At 44.9% G+C, this 20,158-nt stretch overlaps 1 protein-coding gene across 1 annotated transcript in view; it reads right to left on the bottom strand.

Moving 5' to 3' along the window:
- Positions 1 to 2,879: 2,879 nt before the first annotated feature.
- LOC139049528 (MIF4G domain-containing protein B-like) overlaps positions 2,880 to 20,158 on the bottom strand; it is a 43,174-nt gene continuing 25,895 nt past the window's right edge. The window contains exons 4-6 of the mRNA XM_070525064.1: positions 17,515 to 17,633; positions 4,271 to 4,579; positions 2,880 to 3,276 (exon numbers count right to left, since the gene is read on the bottom strand). Of these exons, the coding sequence (XP_070381165.1) occupies positions 2,992 to 3,276; positions 4,271 to 4,579; positions 17,515 to 17,633 (713 nt within the window). The 3' untranslated portion in view covers positions 2,880 to 2,991. The remainder of the gene's footprint in view (positions 3,277 to 4,270; positions 4,580 to 17,514; positions 17,634 to 20,158) is intronic.

Here is a 20,158-nt window from a genome sequence, read left to right as displayed (position 1 = left end):
TGTCGATTCCAGGCCTATTCCTGCTTATCAGAATTGTTGCCGCCCATATATGGACGGCGACACTTGCGCCTCAACTGTGGTTGCGGCGCACGCGAGCTCTCCTTTTCAATCCTCCGACACGTTATCAGGCACGCGACGCAGCTGGCGAAGCCAGCGGAAGCGAGCGCAACGACGAGGAACGCGGGTGACGTCATACCAAATGGCGGCGACGGAAAGGCGCGGCACTGCGCAGCGGCGGTACACCTGTAGCTTGGTGCTATACTAGTGGCGCATGCGCGTAGTGACTAGGAAGCGATCATCATCATCATCATCAGCCTGGTTACGCCCACTGCAGGGCAAAGGCCTCTCCCATACTTCTCCAACAACCCCGTTCATGTACTAATTGTGGCCATGTCGTCCCTGCAAACTTCTTAATCTCATCCGCCCATCTAACTTTCTGCCGCCCTCTGCTACGCTTCCCTTCTCTTGGAATCCATTCCGTAACCCTTAATGACCAACGGTTATCTCCCCTCCTCATTACATGTCCTGCCCATGCCCATTTCTTTTTCTTGATTTCAACTAAGATGTCATTAACTCGCGTTTGTTCCCTCACCCAATCTGCTCTTTTCTTATCCCTTAACGTTACACCTATCATTCTTCTTTCCATAGCTCGTTGCGTCGTCCTCAATTTGAGTAGAACGCTTTTCGTAAGCTTCCAGGTTTCTGCCCCGTAGGTGAGCACTGGTAAGACACAGCTATTATATACTATATATATTGAGAGAAATATCCACGCCGAGGCGCGCGTTGTGACGTCATGTGCCTCCTCGGAGCACTGCCACGGCAAAATCGCAAGTTCGCGGCCAGTAAAGCTTTCGCTTTAAAAGCTTATACAGAAATCATGATGAACATTAAATTACTTTTGCACGTATTGTTTTGCTCGAATGCTTATAAATAAAAAAAAATATGTGTAGGTAATATACTTTAACCATCGGTTGGCCTTCATTTTATTTTTACTGAATAGTTTTTGCATTGCACAAACTCCATGCGTCTGTCAAGAAAGCTGCGCCTCTTGCAGTGTCAGTGTCTACCTATCAGGAAAACTGTGAATCCTCAGGGATTTTGAATAGTCTGGAAATATTCAGGGAAAACTCGGGGAATTTGTGCATCTATAATGGAAAATTAGCTGTAATTTCATTGAAAGGGAACGAAAGTCGCGCTAATGCTGGCCTGAGTAACAGAGAGGAATCGTAACGAATCCTCTTTGACGCCGTGTCATCGGCTCGAGTTTCCAGTGTACAGTCAAATGATTTTCCGGGCGCCCGATTTTCGGTACATGCCCGATAATTTAGACGGCTTCGCCGTACCATCACGTACCCCATAAAGTCTATATAGAACGTCTGAAATTTCGGACAAAAGACCCTTTTGTCGACCGATTTTCTGGACTTCCTGCCGTGACCGCGGGTCTGAACCGGCCACCGCCGCCATTTTGATTATCTCGTCGCCTCAAACTGGCGCTATCGCAAGGAGATCCGCTGGCAGCCGTAGCCATCACAGCGGCAACGCTAGGCCGAGCTGCTTCGATGATCGCTACTAAGATTCTTGCCGTTCCGTGCCGTGTTTTTTGTTGAAAAAAATTCGCCGCTGTCACCAATTGCACCGACTCCGCCTTCCTAATCCTCGCGATTTACCTCGAAGCTCGGAACGCACGGCGCGTTGCATAATGCCGGTTCTTAAAAGTCAGCTTCGCCTCTGTACAGTCGTTACGCGGTGAAGCTTATGCAAAGTATTGTGGTGAAGCTTAACAAGCGTGGGAAGGGGCAATTGTCAAGGTACACAGTATGCATTCCTTAATTATACACGCTTGCACCCGCCGTCTCATGTGGCAGTTCAAGCACTGATAGGCCTAATAAGTGTACTGGCAGGCCTTCGGTGCTTTTTCGGACGAGCCCGTGCTGATTTGAGCCCTTAAGGGCAGTAAAATACAAGCACTATTTTTTGGACTGCCCGATTTTTCGGACGTGTTCGCGGCCCCTAGGGAGTCCGAAAAAATGGGACGTTGACTGTACGACTAACCAAGAGAATGCTCCAAATGGTCCATGGGGCGAACGCACGGCGAAAGGAACAGAAAAGACCGACGCATCGAGGAAGGAACGGGAAAGGAGGTGAGCTGCCGCTTCCTTGAAGGAGCTTGCGCTCAAAAAACAAAGTATTGGCTTTCGCAGAGATGCACGGGGCCCTTCATCCAAACCAAAATAACCTCTTTAAATCAGTGAAACGCAACACTGAGGTGTTGTGTTGCGTTTACGTGCGTGCTTTAGCTAGAGAGTAATTTATGTTCATGAACAATCGCTTAATGACTAGCGTCTATGGGCTGTTGCGCTCAATATGGCATCATAGGAAAAAAAAAATGCGACGAAAGGTGGCCTCGAATGCCACAGAGAACCAGTGATGTATTGAGATATCGTGGGCTCCCTGGGGCACGCATGCCGCAGAAAAGCACGTGGCTTCGCTTATGTTCGCGGCAGTATTGTGCACAGATCGCGAAAATTTCCTTACCAGGTTCGAAAAGTGCTGCCGCGTCGTTTCGTGATCATTTCCCAGAATGTAAAGTAGCGTCGAACTAAATTAGTTGAATTGTGGCATTCAACGTCCCAAAACTGCGCAGTTAGTGCACAGTGGGTTAAGAGGGACGCCGAAGTGGAGGGCTCGGCATTAATTTTGACCACGTATATACCGTTAAACGTGCACCCAATGCACATTGCAGCGAGTCTCATTGTTCTCCGCCCCCATAGAAATGCGGCCTCCGCGTTCGGTAATCGAACCAGCAACCTCGAGCTCCGCAGCACAACCCCATAGCCACTCGGGAGTCATCAGATTGAAGACGGTGCCAAAACCATAGATGGCAGTGACAAGAAGTATTTATTTTATCCATAACGAACGAAAAACGTATTTGTTGATTGCGATGGGAATGTCTGGCCTTTAGGCCCTTCGTGTCCGCATCGCCGTCCAATCTCACTGGGCGGTCCGACAGGGCAGGGGTAAGGGCGATGGATCATGTTCACACTTGGGTTCCGCAACTCCACTGTGCGCAGCATAGTAGAGTTGCTGCTGGGCTGAGAACTTCCACCCCGAAGCGTGCAGCTCTAGAAGTTCGAGCAGCGTCTGCCGAGTCTCGGCGGAGGCATCGGGCGTCAAGAACTCGTCCCGCAGGCACGCCACCAGCGCCGCCATGCGGGCGGGCGCGGCTCGCTCGGCAGTCATGCCCGCGGTTTTCAGCGCACTGCGGATGCACTCGATCTGCGGATGAGATATTTTTCGTTGAAGTCATGATGATGGTCGCCATCTTAGGATACTAGTACCTGGAGAAGCTGAGTAAACAAGAAACGACAGAACGACAAATTGAAAACAGTGGTAATCCGGTGAAGACTTTTACTGTAAAAAAAAGCAAGGTGAAGTACGCGAGATGGTAAGGTGCAGTGGCGTCATAGTGGTCACCATGTTTGGGTACCAGCGCTACGAGAAGCTGCGTCCGAGACGTCACATGAAAACTATACTGCACTGTTCATGACGCGCGCAATATGATACATATGGAGCTTTGAAATTGGCGACAACGTTAAAGAATTTTTGGGTGCACTGTAGGCGCGTCTTGCGCATAAAGCTATAAGTTCGTAACACTGATAATGCGGCGAAAAAAAAAAGCCGGCAAAACATTTGAGACTGACGCGTGGCATTTTTGTGCGTGCAGCCACACGTTACCACGATGCAATACCAAGAAACGTGGCATAAACGATTATTCACTGCAAAACAACGGCTCCGGCCGATTTGGGCATATATAGTTTTATACTAACGTTATTGGAGGGAGCTTCGGAGTTGCAATTGTCCAGAGGCTAGTACATGGCTCTGTCTCTTATCTTCGTGCTTATGGCTTCAGGCGCTCTCCTGGCTTTATTTACCACGCTTTATCTGCCGTTATTGGCCCAAGCTTCGAGTTACACTTTTCTAAAGGCGGAAGGGAATAACACTTTGCGCGCGCGCGCATAATAACTGCGAATCGTTGTATTTATATTGCAGCGTTTTGTTGAAAACCATAAATTCGCGAAGTCGTAAAGCCATTTGAAGCCAGATGGACGAATTTTTTCGGAAAAATCAATGTACTATACCCATCATTCCCGTGCTGGCTGAACAGCCATGATTGCAAGCTTCCTAAACCCTATAGTGCCCAGTGCTTCCGTCTTTTAATTTTCGTAGAAAACTATGGATATTGGGGAACAGACGTTAGAAGGATGTCGACCTGGGTGTACCAGTCCAGGTCTGGCGAGTGTATCATGAACTTGCAGGACTCGCACAGAAGTAACGCCAGGCAGAAGATGTGTCCGGAGTGGCAGGACGCGGCCGCCGAAGCCTTCCCTTTTCCAGGGATAGCGGTCAGGAGCACGGACAGGAAGCTCACGAAGGCCCCCCACCGGTGACTATCCTTTTGCTCCGGCGGTGGCTCCACCGGTGCCGCGGCGGTGAACTTGGGCAGTAGGAGGTCGCGTTGCTTGAACCAGTTGCGGCAGGTGCACAGAAGGCGGTTGATGAACACACCTGCTCGCTCCTTCTGCGATTTTTTTTAACAAAAGAAACAAAATCGGACGACATGACTAACTTAGCAGAGCATATAATACGGGGTGCTCAGCGTTAAGGAAAGGAACGGCAAGCGAGATAGGCGGTGCGGTGCCGAAAACATGCGTAGCGTAAGACTTCAACTCCACTTTAAAACAGAAAGAGGCCAGGCCTTTGTCCGAGTGGTCTGGACTACACCGTGAGCCATAAAGTTGTCTTGCATGGATGGCACCCACCGTGGTTGCTTAGTGGCTATGGTGTTCTGCTGCTAAGCACGAGGTGCCGCGATCGAATCCCGGCCACGGCGGCCGCATTTCGATGGGGGCGAAATGCGAAAACACCCGTGTACTTAGATATAGGTGCACGTTAAGAACCCCAGGTAGTCGAAATTTCTGGAGTCCTCCGCTACGGCGTGCCCCATAATCAGAAAGGGGTTTTGGCACGTGAAACCCCATATTTTTTTTAATTGTTTACACCCTTATGGGAGCTGATTTATCCCATTGCTAAATCTCTTACCATTAGGCGTATAACATTTCTTTTTCTCTAACTACAAAACTTGCGATTAGAGAAGCCGTTGTTGCAATTTAATGACTTTGAGCACCTGGTGGACACCCAGATATCTGAAACCAGGTTGTCACAGTGATAGCTATTAACTAGGGGTGCGCGAATATTCTAAGTTTCGAGTATGAGTCAACTACACACACCGACTATTCGTATTATTATTCATGAAGAAAGGGTTCGGTATTTTCGAATATCAGAAACGCATCAAATATTTCGCAAAATAGAAACGTAAAGCTCCTGTTACTGTTCACTACTCAGTAAACAAAGTTGCAAATTATTGAAGGTTAGGCACCGAAAGTTTTTGAAGCGATGCAGAAACAAAATGGTTAATGCAAGCCGAGTTTGCAGTTTCGTGGCAGGAGCCTATTGTTACTTCTCAACACCACAAAGGCGCAATAGGGCATTTGCCACGAGTCAAACCGCCAAACTTCTTCAGTTTGTTTGTTTGTTTGTTTGCAAAAGGTTGCAAGAGAAGTTTGCAGGGACGGCATGGCCACAGTTAGTTCATGACCGGGGTTGTTGGACAAGTATGGGAGAGGCCTTTGCCCTGCAGTGGGCGTAACCAGGCTGCTGCTGCTGATGATGAAACCGCCATCAATGCATCAGCGCTTATCCAGATGTCAATGAAGCGTGAAGACAGAGTCTTGACGGGTCCCACAAAAGGCCCTCACCTCGCTCCAACTTGGCAGCCTGAGCGAAAGATGAAAAGGAGGGGTACAACGTCGAAGACCTGAGAGTCGCAGGTTTCTTTCTTGCCAATATACCAAAACCAGGGTTTTTGGAGGCGGAGTTACTGCGGGTTGTTGGGAGGATGGGCATGGTATCGCTACGAAGTCGAGGAGTGCGATTTGGTGCTGGACAGTCTTCAGATTCTCTAGACGACTCGTCTAGGGAAGACGATGGCATTAAAAGCGGATACTTTTCGAGAGTGAGGTCAGAGGGTCCTGATATGAACTCGGACATTTAACTTGCTCTCGCGTGGAGTGGGCTTCCGTAACTGTAGCCAGGTAGCCAAGCCAATAAACCCTTTTTCCTTCATTTTCTACAACCTGACGTAGCAGTCGATGGGCTTGGTGGATTCCTTGCCCTAACGTCACCCTAAGCCACAACATTATACATGACAACCTGTGATATTTGCTTGTATACGCTGTCATTTACTGTCCGTGACAGTCTAGTCATGAAGAAATTTCATCTTTTACGCTACATCAGGTGGTGCTTATTTTTTGTGACCGACCAGTTTACATGTGTCTACGGCATGCAATGTCATCAGCAGTTGCCCCCCCCCCTTTGTTGCGTTTTCTCTTGGCAACCATTTATTTAGCGTTGTATGGAAATAAGGCCATACAACGGCCATTCTTTCTTGAAGAGATTGATCGCAACCTGGCTCAAAAGTTTGACATGTTATTCATGAAGTTTTTTTTTTTAATGACAATAATTGATCTTTTGTTGAAGGCTGATCCGTTGTTCCGGATAGTTAGCCATTTTCCACTAGTCAGCACAGGTGCGGTACTAAATTATACTGCAGTATCCATTGCTCCTGCAAATGTACGCGTTTGACTATTCGATATTTGACTCGATATTCGATTCATATTCGAATAATTTCATATTCGCCCACCTCTACTCTTAACGTTTATTTGAGCCCCGCATGTAGCCCGCTAAGGCAAGGTGCATGCGCCGTCGCGCCGTAAAAAAAGGCGGGTTCTGAAGGATAAGGGGGGGGGGGGGGGGGGGGTCTCGCACTTGAGCGGGTCTTTAAGGGGCCGGTGGGCTTTTCCGCACGTGTTTTGTGCCATGTATCCTACTGACGCAATGGCAATGGGGCTTCCTCCCGTAGTTGAAAAACTGAAGTATGGATCTTCATTTCGCCTTATAATAATGAAGCTTTTACCACGGAAATTAATGTATTAAGCTTTAAAAGTCTACTACATCAGTTTAAAGTGACGAGTGCTTACCTCTTTAGCGTCCATTTTACACAAACGTTTTCTGGCACTCGGCGTACGTCTGCTTTCGGATGCCTCCATTCTAACAGACTAAACACAGATAAATTTCATACCATTTCCGGGTTACTCCGAAGTTGCACCGTAGAGGTCGTGAAGAAGATTCCGAAACGGTAGAAACGGAACTACTCCCAGAAGAAGATCCAACCTTAGCGGAGATTACAGCAACGGCACTAGTTCTCGTGCCCTGTGATAACTCAGCCTCCGATATATAGAATTGTACGTATGGACTTAATGGCCGCGTGCAGAAAATTGGTACACAGCGATGGTGCTGCCCATATATCCACACTAGTTCCCTGCCGTCCTCAATTGCGCTTCCAATCTCACGGCACGCGTTCTGTAACTGATAACCCACCGGTCATCGCAAATGTTCTAAAGATAGTTGCAAGATAGGGTTAATAGCATGCTATGATGACACTAGCTTCCGGGAAATTACAGAGCTGTAAGTGCTTTTTTGCTTTTTAAATTTCTGACGAGCATTTCTTGGCCATAGACCCAGCGTCGTTTTGAGACTAAATATATACGGCGACGTAAGGAAACTAAACTATCATGAACTTAGGTTGGAAAACAAAGGGGTGGGTACTACGAGAAAGGGAGGCCATCTTCGTTTGCAATAAGATCCTGCAATTAGGGTAAGCAGCACGCCAACTTTTAGATCTGAAGATGACAAGCTGAGAATGCCACTTGCGATTCAGTATCCTTGCAGCCTACGTGCGAGTTTTAAAAAAGAGGAGAAAGAAAGAGAAAGGAGTGGTCTTTGAAGCTCGCTTCTCCACAGGAAGGAATATTGTGTAGAGGAGCCCTACTACGTGGTTGTCTTGTCCTCGACGTGGGCGGCCATCAGTTTAGCCTTCGTGGGGCTTTCATCTCAGTGAAGTCATGTTTCAGTGCAGATAGACATCGAAAGAAAATTTCGCGAATGCAAAGCAAACGTGTTCAATGGTGTGGGCCACTTGGTGGTCTAATCAATGGATAGTTTATTTAACGGAAGAATACGCGACGTAGAGAAGCCACTACAACGCCGCGCTTGGCTTACGGTAACGGACATAGCGGCAAGGTAAACCTTATCCCACTACATGCAGCAGACGCGAGACAACGGATTGCCGTAGCTAAGAAGAATCGATTTAGTTCGGCGAGTTGTTACGTTTTGTCTATCAAAAACTTGGTTGAATATAAATACCTAAGTGCGACAACCAGAAACCTAAGTGGCAACTCGCATATCTCCAACATCTGTGACTCAGCATTCCGTAAACTGTCTTCTAAGGCAGAAAATATAGCATGCTCCGGCTAAAACTAAACATTTCTGCGTATATTTGTTAATCATTACAGGTGAACTGGAATACGCTTGCGTTATTTCAGACCCTTACCCAAAAACTAATATAAGTGCCCTCGAGATAATACAGCGCAAGGCTGTCAGCTTTGTTTTAAATATCGACGCACATACTGTCCTAAATCCCCGATAAAAAAACAGGATATCCATACGCTCCAAAGAGGGCATAATATGAACAGAATAAAGTTCCTCTAGAAAGTTTATCTCGAGTATCCTACAGCATACCCAAACTCGGTCACTTGAAGCAAAACAGGCATCGTCACAACAACCAGCGCCACACAACCCCAGAACTGACACCTAAACAGTCGAGCAATGAGTGAGTGGAAGAAACTACGATCAGTCTTAACAGAGAGCATTAAGGCTACTGATCTTGTTGATTCACAGTACACGTACTTGTGTGTTTTCTTATTTGTTCAATTACGACATCGGCAGGGGGTTGGTAGTGTTATTAGTGTTTTATTGATTATTGCATACGCTTCATTTAAATTTTATTTCATATGCTTGATTTTAAGTGTGTGCTATTGAACCATTTATTCGTTCCCATGCATTCCCCTTGCCTATGTTTGCAACTCAGATGCGTCCTTGCATTCATCTTTTAATTGCTCCTCCTGCTTGGGCCTATCGCGGTCTGCTGTATACTGCAAATAAAGTAACACAAAAGAAATTTTTCTTAGCTATTGCGCTCCACCCTACACTTTTTACTATTTCGTGTTTTTACCTGGCAACCATATAGTCACGTGGTAGTGACGTATAAAGAACACAGTAGCAATCGCATTAAAGACGAACCTAACTTTTATTGGGCGAACCTGTGCCCACAAAAACAGGCTACACTTAAAGAACGGCGACAATGCCGAACACAGTCGGCGATCGTCAAAATCTGATCAGTGGGTCAAGTGGGTCGGCTTTTATACATCAGTCGTCGAATGTTCTAGACTAATCACTGGGACCCGCGTGTCTTCCACAAAGTTCCACACCATTCCCTTCACGGGATAAAATCAGATAACACAAGGTTCGTTAAAAACAGCGGATAGAACCATCGATAACTTTCGAGAAACTTCCGATACACGCAGGCGCGTCCTGCGCTGTGCGATAACATTTGTTAGTCGGTGAAACGTGGTTGCCCGATGGAGATTTACAAATACACGTGCCAATATAACCGCCGTGGTTGCTCAGTAGCTATGGTATTGGGCTTCTGAGCACGAGGCCGGGGGACCGAATCGCGGCCACGGCGGCCGCCGCATTTCGGTGGGGGCGAAATGCGAAAACACCCATGTACTGTACGTTAAAGAACAACAGGTGGTCAAAATTTCCGGAGTCCTCCACTGCGACGTGCCTCATAATCAAAAGGTGGTATTGGAACGTAAAACCCCATATTTTTTTAAACACACACGCATGCATATATATATATATATATATATATATATATATATATATATATATGGCTGAGGAAATCACGCCGGCCTCGGTAGTAAAATGAAGAAGCGTACGACGTACGTTCAATAAGCACAGTATATTTGACTGACATTTCGGCTGGTGGACCAGCCTTTGCCGAATATATATATATATATATATATATATATATTCTCATAAAAATAACCAGCGTCCAGCAGCGTACTTTCGCGTTGCAACAATGTACGTTGCCGTATTTCCCATACGACCAGGTACCTTTTTTTTTGTATGGCGATACGACAGTGCTCAGGCTCTACTGAGTCCACCGGACTCACTTATCCTATACCCGTGGTGCGTTGACGGGCTTTAGGACCGAGCGTCATTAATTTCAATTTCCGCGACAGCGTCGTATTCGCCATCTCCGGTTGGCCTACAGGACGCCATGTGGCGCGTGAGCTCCCGCGCAGCCGAGTTGCTGTGAGGGCCGGGAAAGAGGGGGGGGGGGGGGGGTGTGAGGGGCACTGACATTGCTTATAAAGCCCCTCAATTTTATCTCGCTCGCTCTTTCGCGGGAAGGCAAGCTGCTCCTTGAAATATTGCCATATATTCTGCCTTATAATAGAGCTGTACATAGTGCTACGTTTTTTATTATTTCTAATGCATTTTGTGATGTATTCATGACTAGGTGTATTTATGAGAATTACTCATCATGTATGCTTTACTTTTGTCTAATGCTTGTTCATAGTTATCATGAAAAATGTTTCGCAGTTATTAGTGTGGAAATCCTATTTTTTTCAAATTTCTCTTGTATTTAACTGCGCTCATCCTTTGTTGTATATATTGCTGCATGTAAAACGGGGCCACGGACCACGTCAAGCCTTGCTGGATTTTTGTCCACGGTCCTCAGCGTCAGTTGTATGTTGAAATAAATTTGATTTGATTTGAAGAGCGGTTGCTTTCGGGCAAGCAAGTTGCAGGAGTAGAGGAGGCTCTCGCTCGCTCCGTTCGTACGATCGTTCGGGCTATTGCATTGACAATCACTGTCGATGGTTTCTGCCAAACTTTTCACATTATTATTGTTTATGCGAAAGCGTCAAATGGTCCACTGAGCGAAAAACCCGTCTTCTGTAGCAGTGAAACGGCACCTAAATTCCCACTGGTTGCGACGCCACGTCACAAGTGCGCCTGGACGGAGCAGAGCGGGCGAGAGGGAACACCTGCTGCCGCGATACTGCGCCAGGTGTTGCGTGAGGGGAGAGGGCATTGCTGCGACGCCACGTCACACTCGCTCTCGGAAGCCGGCGCGCGTTCCGTATCTCTCTCTCGCATCTCCACTGGGCTTAGCTGCTGCGCGCGTCTGCCGGCCTCGGTGGCCGCTGCTGCTTCCTCGGTCTCTCGTCGCGCGCTGGACGTCGATGGCATACGTCGTTGGCACCGCAGGCTGCTGCTGCTTGCTGGCTTGGGCAGCACGTACCGCTATGGTACATTACTTGCAGCGCAACACTATGATTACTGTTCAGCGGCGTTCAATTGGACATTAATGCTTTCGCAGTGACAACATATAAGAAGTGCTTAGGCGTCCTTGGACTATTATTATTATTATTATTCACTTACTGTTATTGAGTGTTTACTCCAAATTATCAATGACATTGTGTATGTTGAATGCTTGCATTAATCTGACTTCCAGGAAAGTGTCCGTATCGCCCTTAATCCATGCTCACAATATTTCGCATTGTTAACACAATCTTAACCATGTTTGAAACCACTATCGTACCTGTGTCCCGACCTTGCTACAGCCTTACATATAAGGCTAGCAGTATGTATTAAATAATAATAATAATAATAATAATAATAATAATAATAATAATAATAATAATAATAATAATAATAATAATAATAATAATAATAATAATAATATTTATTGACACACATCCAAACACAATACAAAGAAACGGGCCTGTCTAAGTCTACGAGGACTTGTGCGACTAGGCCCGGCAGAGTCGGTACAGCGATGTGGTTACATATTTACATAAAAAGTGAAAAGGTAGACATATACATAATAACACGTTTTTTTTTCTACTTTGAGAAGAATGTTTGGTAGTATTATCCGTTAACAGACAATGACATAAAAGAGAAACACATCAACAACTTAAGTAAAGATCAGGAGTAAATTTCACCGTTTCATCAATAATTTCCTCAACTGTTTTTTCGAAGTTGCCAAGAAGAATTCATCGGCCAAATCGTTAAATATTTTTGGGATATATACACTTCTTCTCGCTTCACCATACTTAGTAGTGGAATAGGGTACCTTAAAACGTTTTTTATTTCTTAACAAACGAGGTGTATCGTATGCCTCTTTGAATTCATCGCTCCAATTATGCCGCATAATAACAGTTCTGGTAAATAAACCCTCCAATGTGCAATATCCTAATTCCTCAAAAATATTATTGTCGTTAAGTTTACTACCATAAGCCACATTTCTTAATATATTTTTTAGTAGTTTATCAATCCGATTTTTCCAGTGCTCTGTACAAAAGGCGAAGATCGTTATCCCATACCTCAGCACACTGTACGCAAGTGCATGCACTATCATTTTCTTGACTGGTAGAGGTACTAAACCCTTTATGTTGAAAAGTAAATATGCAACACTACGTAGTTTCCCACACAAAAATGCCATGTGATGTTGCCAAGACACACCGCTGTTGAACGTTATACCCAGGTATTTGAATGTCTCCACATATTCTACAGCAGTACATTTACATGAAATACAATGTTCATTATGCAGAAATATTGGCAAGTTCATTTTTTGAGTTTTTAATGGACTTCGAAAGCACATGGTTTTGCTTTTCTTAGCATTGATATAAACACAGTTTTCTTCAAACCATTGCATAGCCTTATGGACCGCATTTTGTAGGGCGCTAATTGCTTCTTCATAATGCATATGACGAGTGAGTAGAACTGTATCATCTGCATATTGATACACAGTGGCCTTTGTAATTATCGTGGGAAAGTCGTTCATAAATAAATTGAATAAAAGAGGGGACAAGACGGATCCCTGTGGAACACCAGCTGTAATATATTTTCTACCGCTAAAAATTTCTTTACTGCCCATGACCACCTGTGATCTATCCTGTAAATAATTGCAAATAATATCAAAAAAGGGTCCCCTGAAACCCAAACGAAACAACTTTTCCAATAAAATATCGTGATTTACAGTTTCGAACGCTTTTGCTAAATCTAAAAACAAGGCACAACTATACAGGTTCTTATCTAGAGCAGAATATAATTCATCTGTGAACTCTTCTAACAGTGTAATAGTACCTCGCTCAGCAACAAATCCAAACTGTCTTGGTGTTAGGATTGAAAATTTCTTTAAGAAGGAAGTCATGCAATCAAACAGAAACTTTTCCAGTATTTGAGAGAGTATAGGCAAAACAGAAATAGGTCTATAGTTTTCAACTTCATCTTTTTTTCCTGCTTTATACAGTGGCTTAACAATCGCCGTTTTTAAGGTCTCCGGAATTGATGCGGTGCTTATAAAACCATTAATCATAAAAAGCACTATGTCTGCTAATGTATCAAAATTTCTTCTTAGTGTGGCCACAGCCAACCCATCTATGCCCGGTTGTTTATTAGGTCGGAAACTAAAAATTATTCGCCTCAGATCTTCCTTCGACAACGTGGGCAAAAAAGCAGATGCTTGAACAGTATGTTTGAGTGAGCAAGTGTGTCTCTGCGACTGCGTAGTGTTAGAAAAACGCGTGAAAAAATTATTGAAATTATCTACAACTACATCTGGCTTCTCCGAAAAAGATTCCAAGAAATTCGCAGGTGCCGCAGTACTGCCTCGGAGCGTATTTATTAAAGCCCAAGTTTTTGCAGAATTTTTGTGTGCTTGATTAAATCTGTCTACGAAATACCGCCGTTTTGCTGATCTCAAGAGGGTAACGACCCTATTCCTCGCTATCTTATATTCAGTTTTCAAATCTTGATTTTTCGGCGCACGCCTGCTCCTTTTCCACAACCAGTCTCTGTTGGAAATAGCTCTCATTATGTCGGCTGTGAACCAGGGGTAACTTTTCCTTTGTTTTTTAGTTATTGTGTACATACTAGAAAGCTCAAATTTTTTCAGCTGCTCACAAAATTTTTCATAAACTTTAGCATAATTACAATCCTTAATCATTTCCGCCCAGTTAAACTGTGCGATCAAATGATCAAATGTTCTCTTGTTTAAAATCTGCACTTTTAATTGATTACTGTCATGTTTTTCTTCTGATTTGTCCTTTCCGGGCAGGGGTAAAAGTGTCTTAAGGCGACATGCGACAAAATAGTGATCCGCTATCTTTTGCCTTATGATAGATGACTCTAAAGAATAATTCGGTGCTCTTATTGCTATATGGTCTAGACAGGAGGATACTAGTCTATTTTGTAAAAGTTCTTCTCTTGTAGGTTGATTTATAGTCACTTGTAAGCCATAGGTTGATAAGATGGAGAGGTAATCCGACACAGTAGTCGAACTGATGTTCAATATATTATTGTTTAGGTCACCCGCCAAACAAATCTGATCTGCTGCTTTGTGGCCTTCTAAAATTTCCTCAAGTTCACGCAAGAACCGTGTGACACTGATTAGGTGGACGATAAATAGCTATCAACAATAATTCTGTGTTCGTAAGCGTAATTTTTACTGTCAAACTTTCGGCGTGGTTTAAAGAAATGTCTGTAACCACAGTGTCATATCTTATCTTAACAAACACTGCTAAGCCCCCTCCTCGTCGTTTCTGTCGTGACATGAAATGGGCTTTGTAACCCTTTAAATTGTAAATGTTAGTGCAGTCCTCTGGTACATTTGTTTCCACTATTATAAATGCATCTACTACATCTGCGACTGATTCCGCTACCTGTCTAAATTCCTCCCAATATTTTCGTAGACTTCTGATATTAATACTAATTACTGTGAAACCGTGTTCACGGCTGGTAGCAAATATATCTTTGAACTCATTGAAATTTGAGACAGAGGAAAAATTCGTTGCCATGTTGCTTATGAAATTTTAAGAATATCGGCTAGACTCTTAATTCGAATCAGGGGTGCATCTTCATTCTTCTTCACGAAAATACTTCCGCCCTTGACCCATGCAAATTTGTAGTTCTTTTCTTTTGCTGTAGTTCTAGCTCGCAAAAACAGATTTCGGTTCATTCTTGTCAGATTGTCATTGATGAAAAGCCTCGGCAGTTCTCCAATTTGATGCAAGCGTCTTAGCTTGCCCCGCGCATCAAACCACGCATTCCTTGCGGTCACGGAAGAAAAACGTACTAGAACTGTTGGGTTCACCTTATGTTTGTTTGGTAAGCGATGCACCGCCTCGATATCAGAGCTACAGAAATCTGATAGCTCCAGTTTGCTGGCTATGCTCGATAAGACTTCTTTTAGGTTTTCCTCGTGTTTGACAGGTAGCCCTTCGATTTCCATATTTACTTTTCTGCCATACTGTTCGCTCTCATTTAGATCCTGTTGCAGCTGCTGCAGCTGTTCCGCCTGTGTTTCCAGTTGCGTTTTCATGTCAGTAATTTGTGCTTCACGCGCAGCTTCACGTTCTTTACTGGCGGAAAGCTGTGCTAACACCATGTCGTATTGTTTAGACAAAAAGGAGACTGTTTCTTCTAGGTCTTTCATTGTTATGCTCAAGTTTGTGAATTCTGCCTTGAGGAGGAGCAGAGAATCTACTTTTCCATGTAAAGTCAGCAAAGAGGTCAAAGTTTGCTTAATACCTGCCAGCTCTGACATTAATGTGGCTTCTGAAGTGACTTCGTCTGGTAGAGTCGTACTCGCAGACTGTGAGCCCGCCCCCCCTCGTTGCTTTACCGCGCGACACGTTTTGCACACCCATGATTCACGTTTACTTTGACTCTTCGCTGCGAAAGTATTTTGAGCTACACCTGAGCAATGTTGACCCAAATGATATGGGTTCCCGCACTCCGAACAAGTAATGAAACGACCATCATCGGGTAGTAGTTTGTTACAAGCAATACAATTGTCCATAATAACACTCAACAAGATACACTCTGCAGTCGGCGGCCAACACCCTTAGTTAGATTCACAAGGTAAGCACAGTACCTGTAAAATATGTGCGTTAATGTCCGGTCGTTGAATCGCCGCCGACTGCAGAGCGTCCCGTGCTGCAGGCTGTTTAAGTAGGCGTTTCTGCCAGGGTTTCCAGAGGCTGGTGTGATTTTGCAAAGGCCTTCTGCGATGACGTTTGCGAAGCGGTGATGGCTTGAAAACCGGATGAAGATCCAATCCAGCAGGAAAATGTTCTCGGATGATAACACGTGCGAGCCTGTAAAATATGTGCGTTAATGTCCGGTCGTTGAATCGCCGCCGACTGCAGAGCGTCCCGTGCTGCAGGCTGTTTAAGTAGGCGTTTCTGCCAGGGTTTCCAGAGGCTGGTGTGATTTTGCAAAGGCCTTCTGCGATCACGTTTGCAAAGTGGTGATGGCTTGAAAACCGGATGAAGGTCCAATCCAGCAGGAAAATGTTCACGGATGATAACACGTGCGAGCCTGTAAAATATGTGCGTTAATGTCCGGTCGTTGAATCGCCACCGACTGCAGAGCGTCCCGTGCTGCAGGCTGTTTAAGTAGGCGTTTCTGCCAGGGTTTCCAGAGGCTGGTGTGATTTTGCAAAGGCCTTCTGCGATGACGTTTGCGAAGTGGTGATGGCTTGAAAACCGGATGAAGGTCCAATCCAGCAGGAAAATGTTCTCGGATGATAACACGTGCGAGCCTGTAAAATATGTGCGTTAATGTCCGGTCGTTGAATCGCCGCCGACTGCCTAGGTCGTTATAATAATAATAATAATAATAATAATAATAATAATAATAATAATAATAATAATAATAATAATAATAATAATAATAATAATAATAATAATTTACCGCGCCCATGAACAGCCAGAGGCCTTCAGAGACGTAGGTAAGAAATACGTCTACCGAATTACAGCATTCAAGTGGCAAAAAATGTACTCAATATCGAAGATGAGGAAATTAATTTGAGAACAGACTCCTCGACTGACGCCGTCAATATTGAAACGCATTACAATTTGCTGGAATGTTAGACGAGCTCAAGAACTTTTGTTACTCACATGAGAGACATAAAATATTGTGGGTCTGCGTACGCCCGGCCGAGGTTCAGCGAAATTTAGCGCTGAAGTGATCTCCGGACATAGTACCGTACTGTGCACAACTTTAAATGGTAAACATAAAAAAGAAACCCCCCAAAAAAGCCTAATCAAGCTACTTACGTCGCACTTCGGGCGGCGTTAAATTGCATCTATGCAACGCATGGACATGGTGGTAACAAATAAAATAAGTTCTGCGGAAGCCCGCAAGATGGTGGAAGGTTCGAAAAAGGAAAAGTTGTCATCCACTCGACTGTAGCACGAAGGTACAAAGAAAAACTCGCGTTTCATTGGTGAGAAACCAGTTTTGACTTACTTCGTTGCTTCGTGTGTACCGTCGGCTGGATAACAATTTTTCCACCCCTTTCAGAGATTTAATAAATTGTACGTCGTAAAGATCTATCACGGAGCACGACAAAATTAAGCTGCGGGCTCGACGAGGGTGCACAAGACGCGTCCTCGCGGGCTTACGACTCACCGCGATGACGCAGGCGCAAAACCTGGCCGCCATCTCGGCGCTGTCGTCGTCGTTGACGGCCTTCCCGCACACGGCCCGCACCAGTCGGTCCACCTGCTCGGCCGTCAAGGAATCCGGGTCTGCGGGGAAACGGCGCAGGGCTCACGTCACGCTCGAGTTACGGCAAAAAGCATTGGAGATATTTATTTACATATACTGCCATCTTGCATAGCAAGATATTGCAGGAGTGAGTGAATACATATGTCAATCAGTTGAAGAATACATTTGAGTGGCAAAAAGAAAAACAATAGAAAAAACAATATCAGGAATAGCTAGTTGATTAATGAACATGATTAGGTAATAGGTTGGCAAATACATCACTTGGTAACTCGCGCAAGGACCCCTCAAGGCCATTCCAAATCACAATTGTATGCGGAAAAAAGGAAAACCTAAAACAGTCAATCGTTGCATTCAAAGGAACAATGTTAAGATGATGACTTCTTCTGGTGGGCCGAGAAGAAGGGTTAGTGAAAACAATAGGTGCATTGACATGACATATGGCGGTTGACATTGGCATTGACATATGGCGGTTGAAGTGCCTTGACGTACTTAAACGAGAAGAAAGGGTGGTTAACCGAGGGGCCCGATTTGTATTAATCATATGGGAAGCCAAAAAACACAGACACCAAGGACAACACAGGGGAAAATTACTTGTGCTTACTAACTGAAAAAAAAAGGAATTCTGAATAAATGGAATTGAAAGTGGATGAAAAAAACAACTTGCCGCAGGTGGGGAACGATCCCATGTCTTCGCATTGCGTATATAGAGCATCGCACGCGTAATGCGAAGACGTGGGATCGTTCCCCACCTGCGGCAAGTTGGTTTTTTTCAACCACTTTCAATTCCATCAATTCAGAATTCCTTTATTTCAGTTAGTAAGCACGGGTATTTTCCCCTGTGTTGTCCTCGGTGTATGTTTTTTTGGCTTCTTGAGGTACTAAAGCTGCACGAGCTGAAAGGATCACACGAATATGAAAGGCTCGAATCGGTCAACACTAAGATAACCGTCTTCACTTGCATGTCTTGCAAAAAAGACGCTTCACGCCTAGCCTGTAAAGTCCTACATCGCTGACGCACTGCATCCTTATTTAAGAAGCACCACATCATTCAGGTTACATCAAGGTATGATTACAAACTATGCCGTTTACGGAAAAATAATTAAGCCATAACAAGCTTAGCTAGGCGAGAAAAAAAAACTTTTTTGCTTATAAATGTTCGCCATTCTGAAGTGTAGTGTGTCGCCAAAAGTAGAACCAATTACGGAGGTCAAATGTTAAAATTTCAATTGCCTACACTTCTAAACCGCATAACAAATGAAAATAACATCGACATATCTTGTATATCACCCAAAGAACTGCGTTTAGTATTTCCATAGTGATGTGATACGATGGCTTACTTTTTCTTTACGCCTGCGCTGTCATATCCTTCTCAAGCGACGTTCCATAACTCGCGCATGTGTTTCCTCTTAGTAGGTTGTATTCCCTTAGCCGCACGCTTTTATGCTCTGCCGTGTGCTAGGGCGTCAGGGCTCCTTAAGCTGTTATCAAAACTTTTACCTGTCTTACTGGTAACTTTTTTTTTTCCTTGTCATGGAATTTAGATTCAATTCAATAATAGAGGAAAGCTCCACCTGGAAACTTCAGTGAAAGCGACTACAGTGCAGAACCAGAAATAGACAAGGGCAAATCAGCAGATGTGTGCAAGTTAGGCTGCACGAATCTAAGCTGAAGGAAAAAAAAGAAAGGCAGGAAATATTTCCTTGCCTGCACAGCACTCAGTGCCGTTGCGTTGCACAGCTTGAAGATACGAGAAATATGGTCAAGTATCAGTGATTTTGCCAGAATAATTATACAAATAGCAGCCGCAGACAGATGTCCCATCCGTAAAAGAAATGTCATACCTCTAAGTATTTGGGTAGTCTGGCATCTAGTGTTCCGATGTAGATGGTTTGTTCTGGCTTAGTGCTTTTCAAATTGCTGTGCCTTTGTTGCACGCCTGTGTGTGTGTGAGAGAGAGGGAGAGAGAGAGAAAGAGAGAGATAGAAAGTGAGAGAGAGAGTCCGCGCTAGTGACCGTCCCTTTCCTGCTTCCTCCGCTGTAGTCTCTTTGCCGAAACGTCAGCTCAAGTAGAAGACAACTCGCAGCCGTGGCCTCCGGATTCAGTGTACTTGTCGGCTGCTTGAGAGATCACGGGTTTAAAACCACGGTGCCGCCGGTTATCCACGGGTTATAATTTGGCACAATGGTACAAATAAAGGAAAGCCTAGTGCCGGGCCGCGGTGTACCATGGCGCCTATTATAATCCGTTGATAAGCGGCGGCAACGGTACATCGGCGCGGCACTAGGCTTTCCTCAGGGGTGAAACGTATGGGGTAGGGGTGCGTGCCGTGGAAATCGCGTACGAACCCTGTCGGCACGCATAACCCTCTAGAGGCGGCCTTGCCGTTTCTGTTGCATCAATTTTCTATAGGGCGTCCGCAAACAGCTGGTGGGTGGGGACACCGTCGGTTCAACAACGGCAACGTTACAACAAAGTCTCGATCCGAGTACTTATTCCAAGACAGTGCCCGTGTCGACGTGTTAGATCCAGGCTAAAGATCCCGCG

This window comes from Dermacentor albipictus, chromosome 9 (assembly GCF_038994185.2).
Source record: "Dermacentor albipictus isolate Rhodes 1998 colony chromosome 9, USDA_Dalb.pri_finalv2, whole genome shotgun sequence".
Lineage (NCBI taxonomy): Eukaryota > Metazoa > Arthropoda > Arachnida > Ixodida > Ixodidae > Dermacentor > Dermacentor albipictus.
This window is presented reverse-complemented; position numbering and strand designations above follow the sequence as displayed.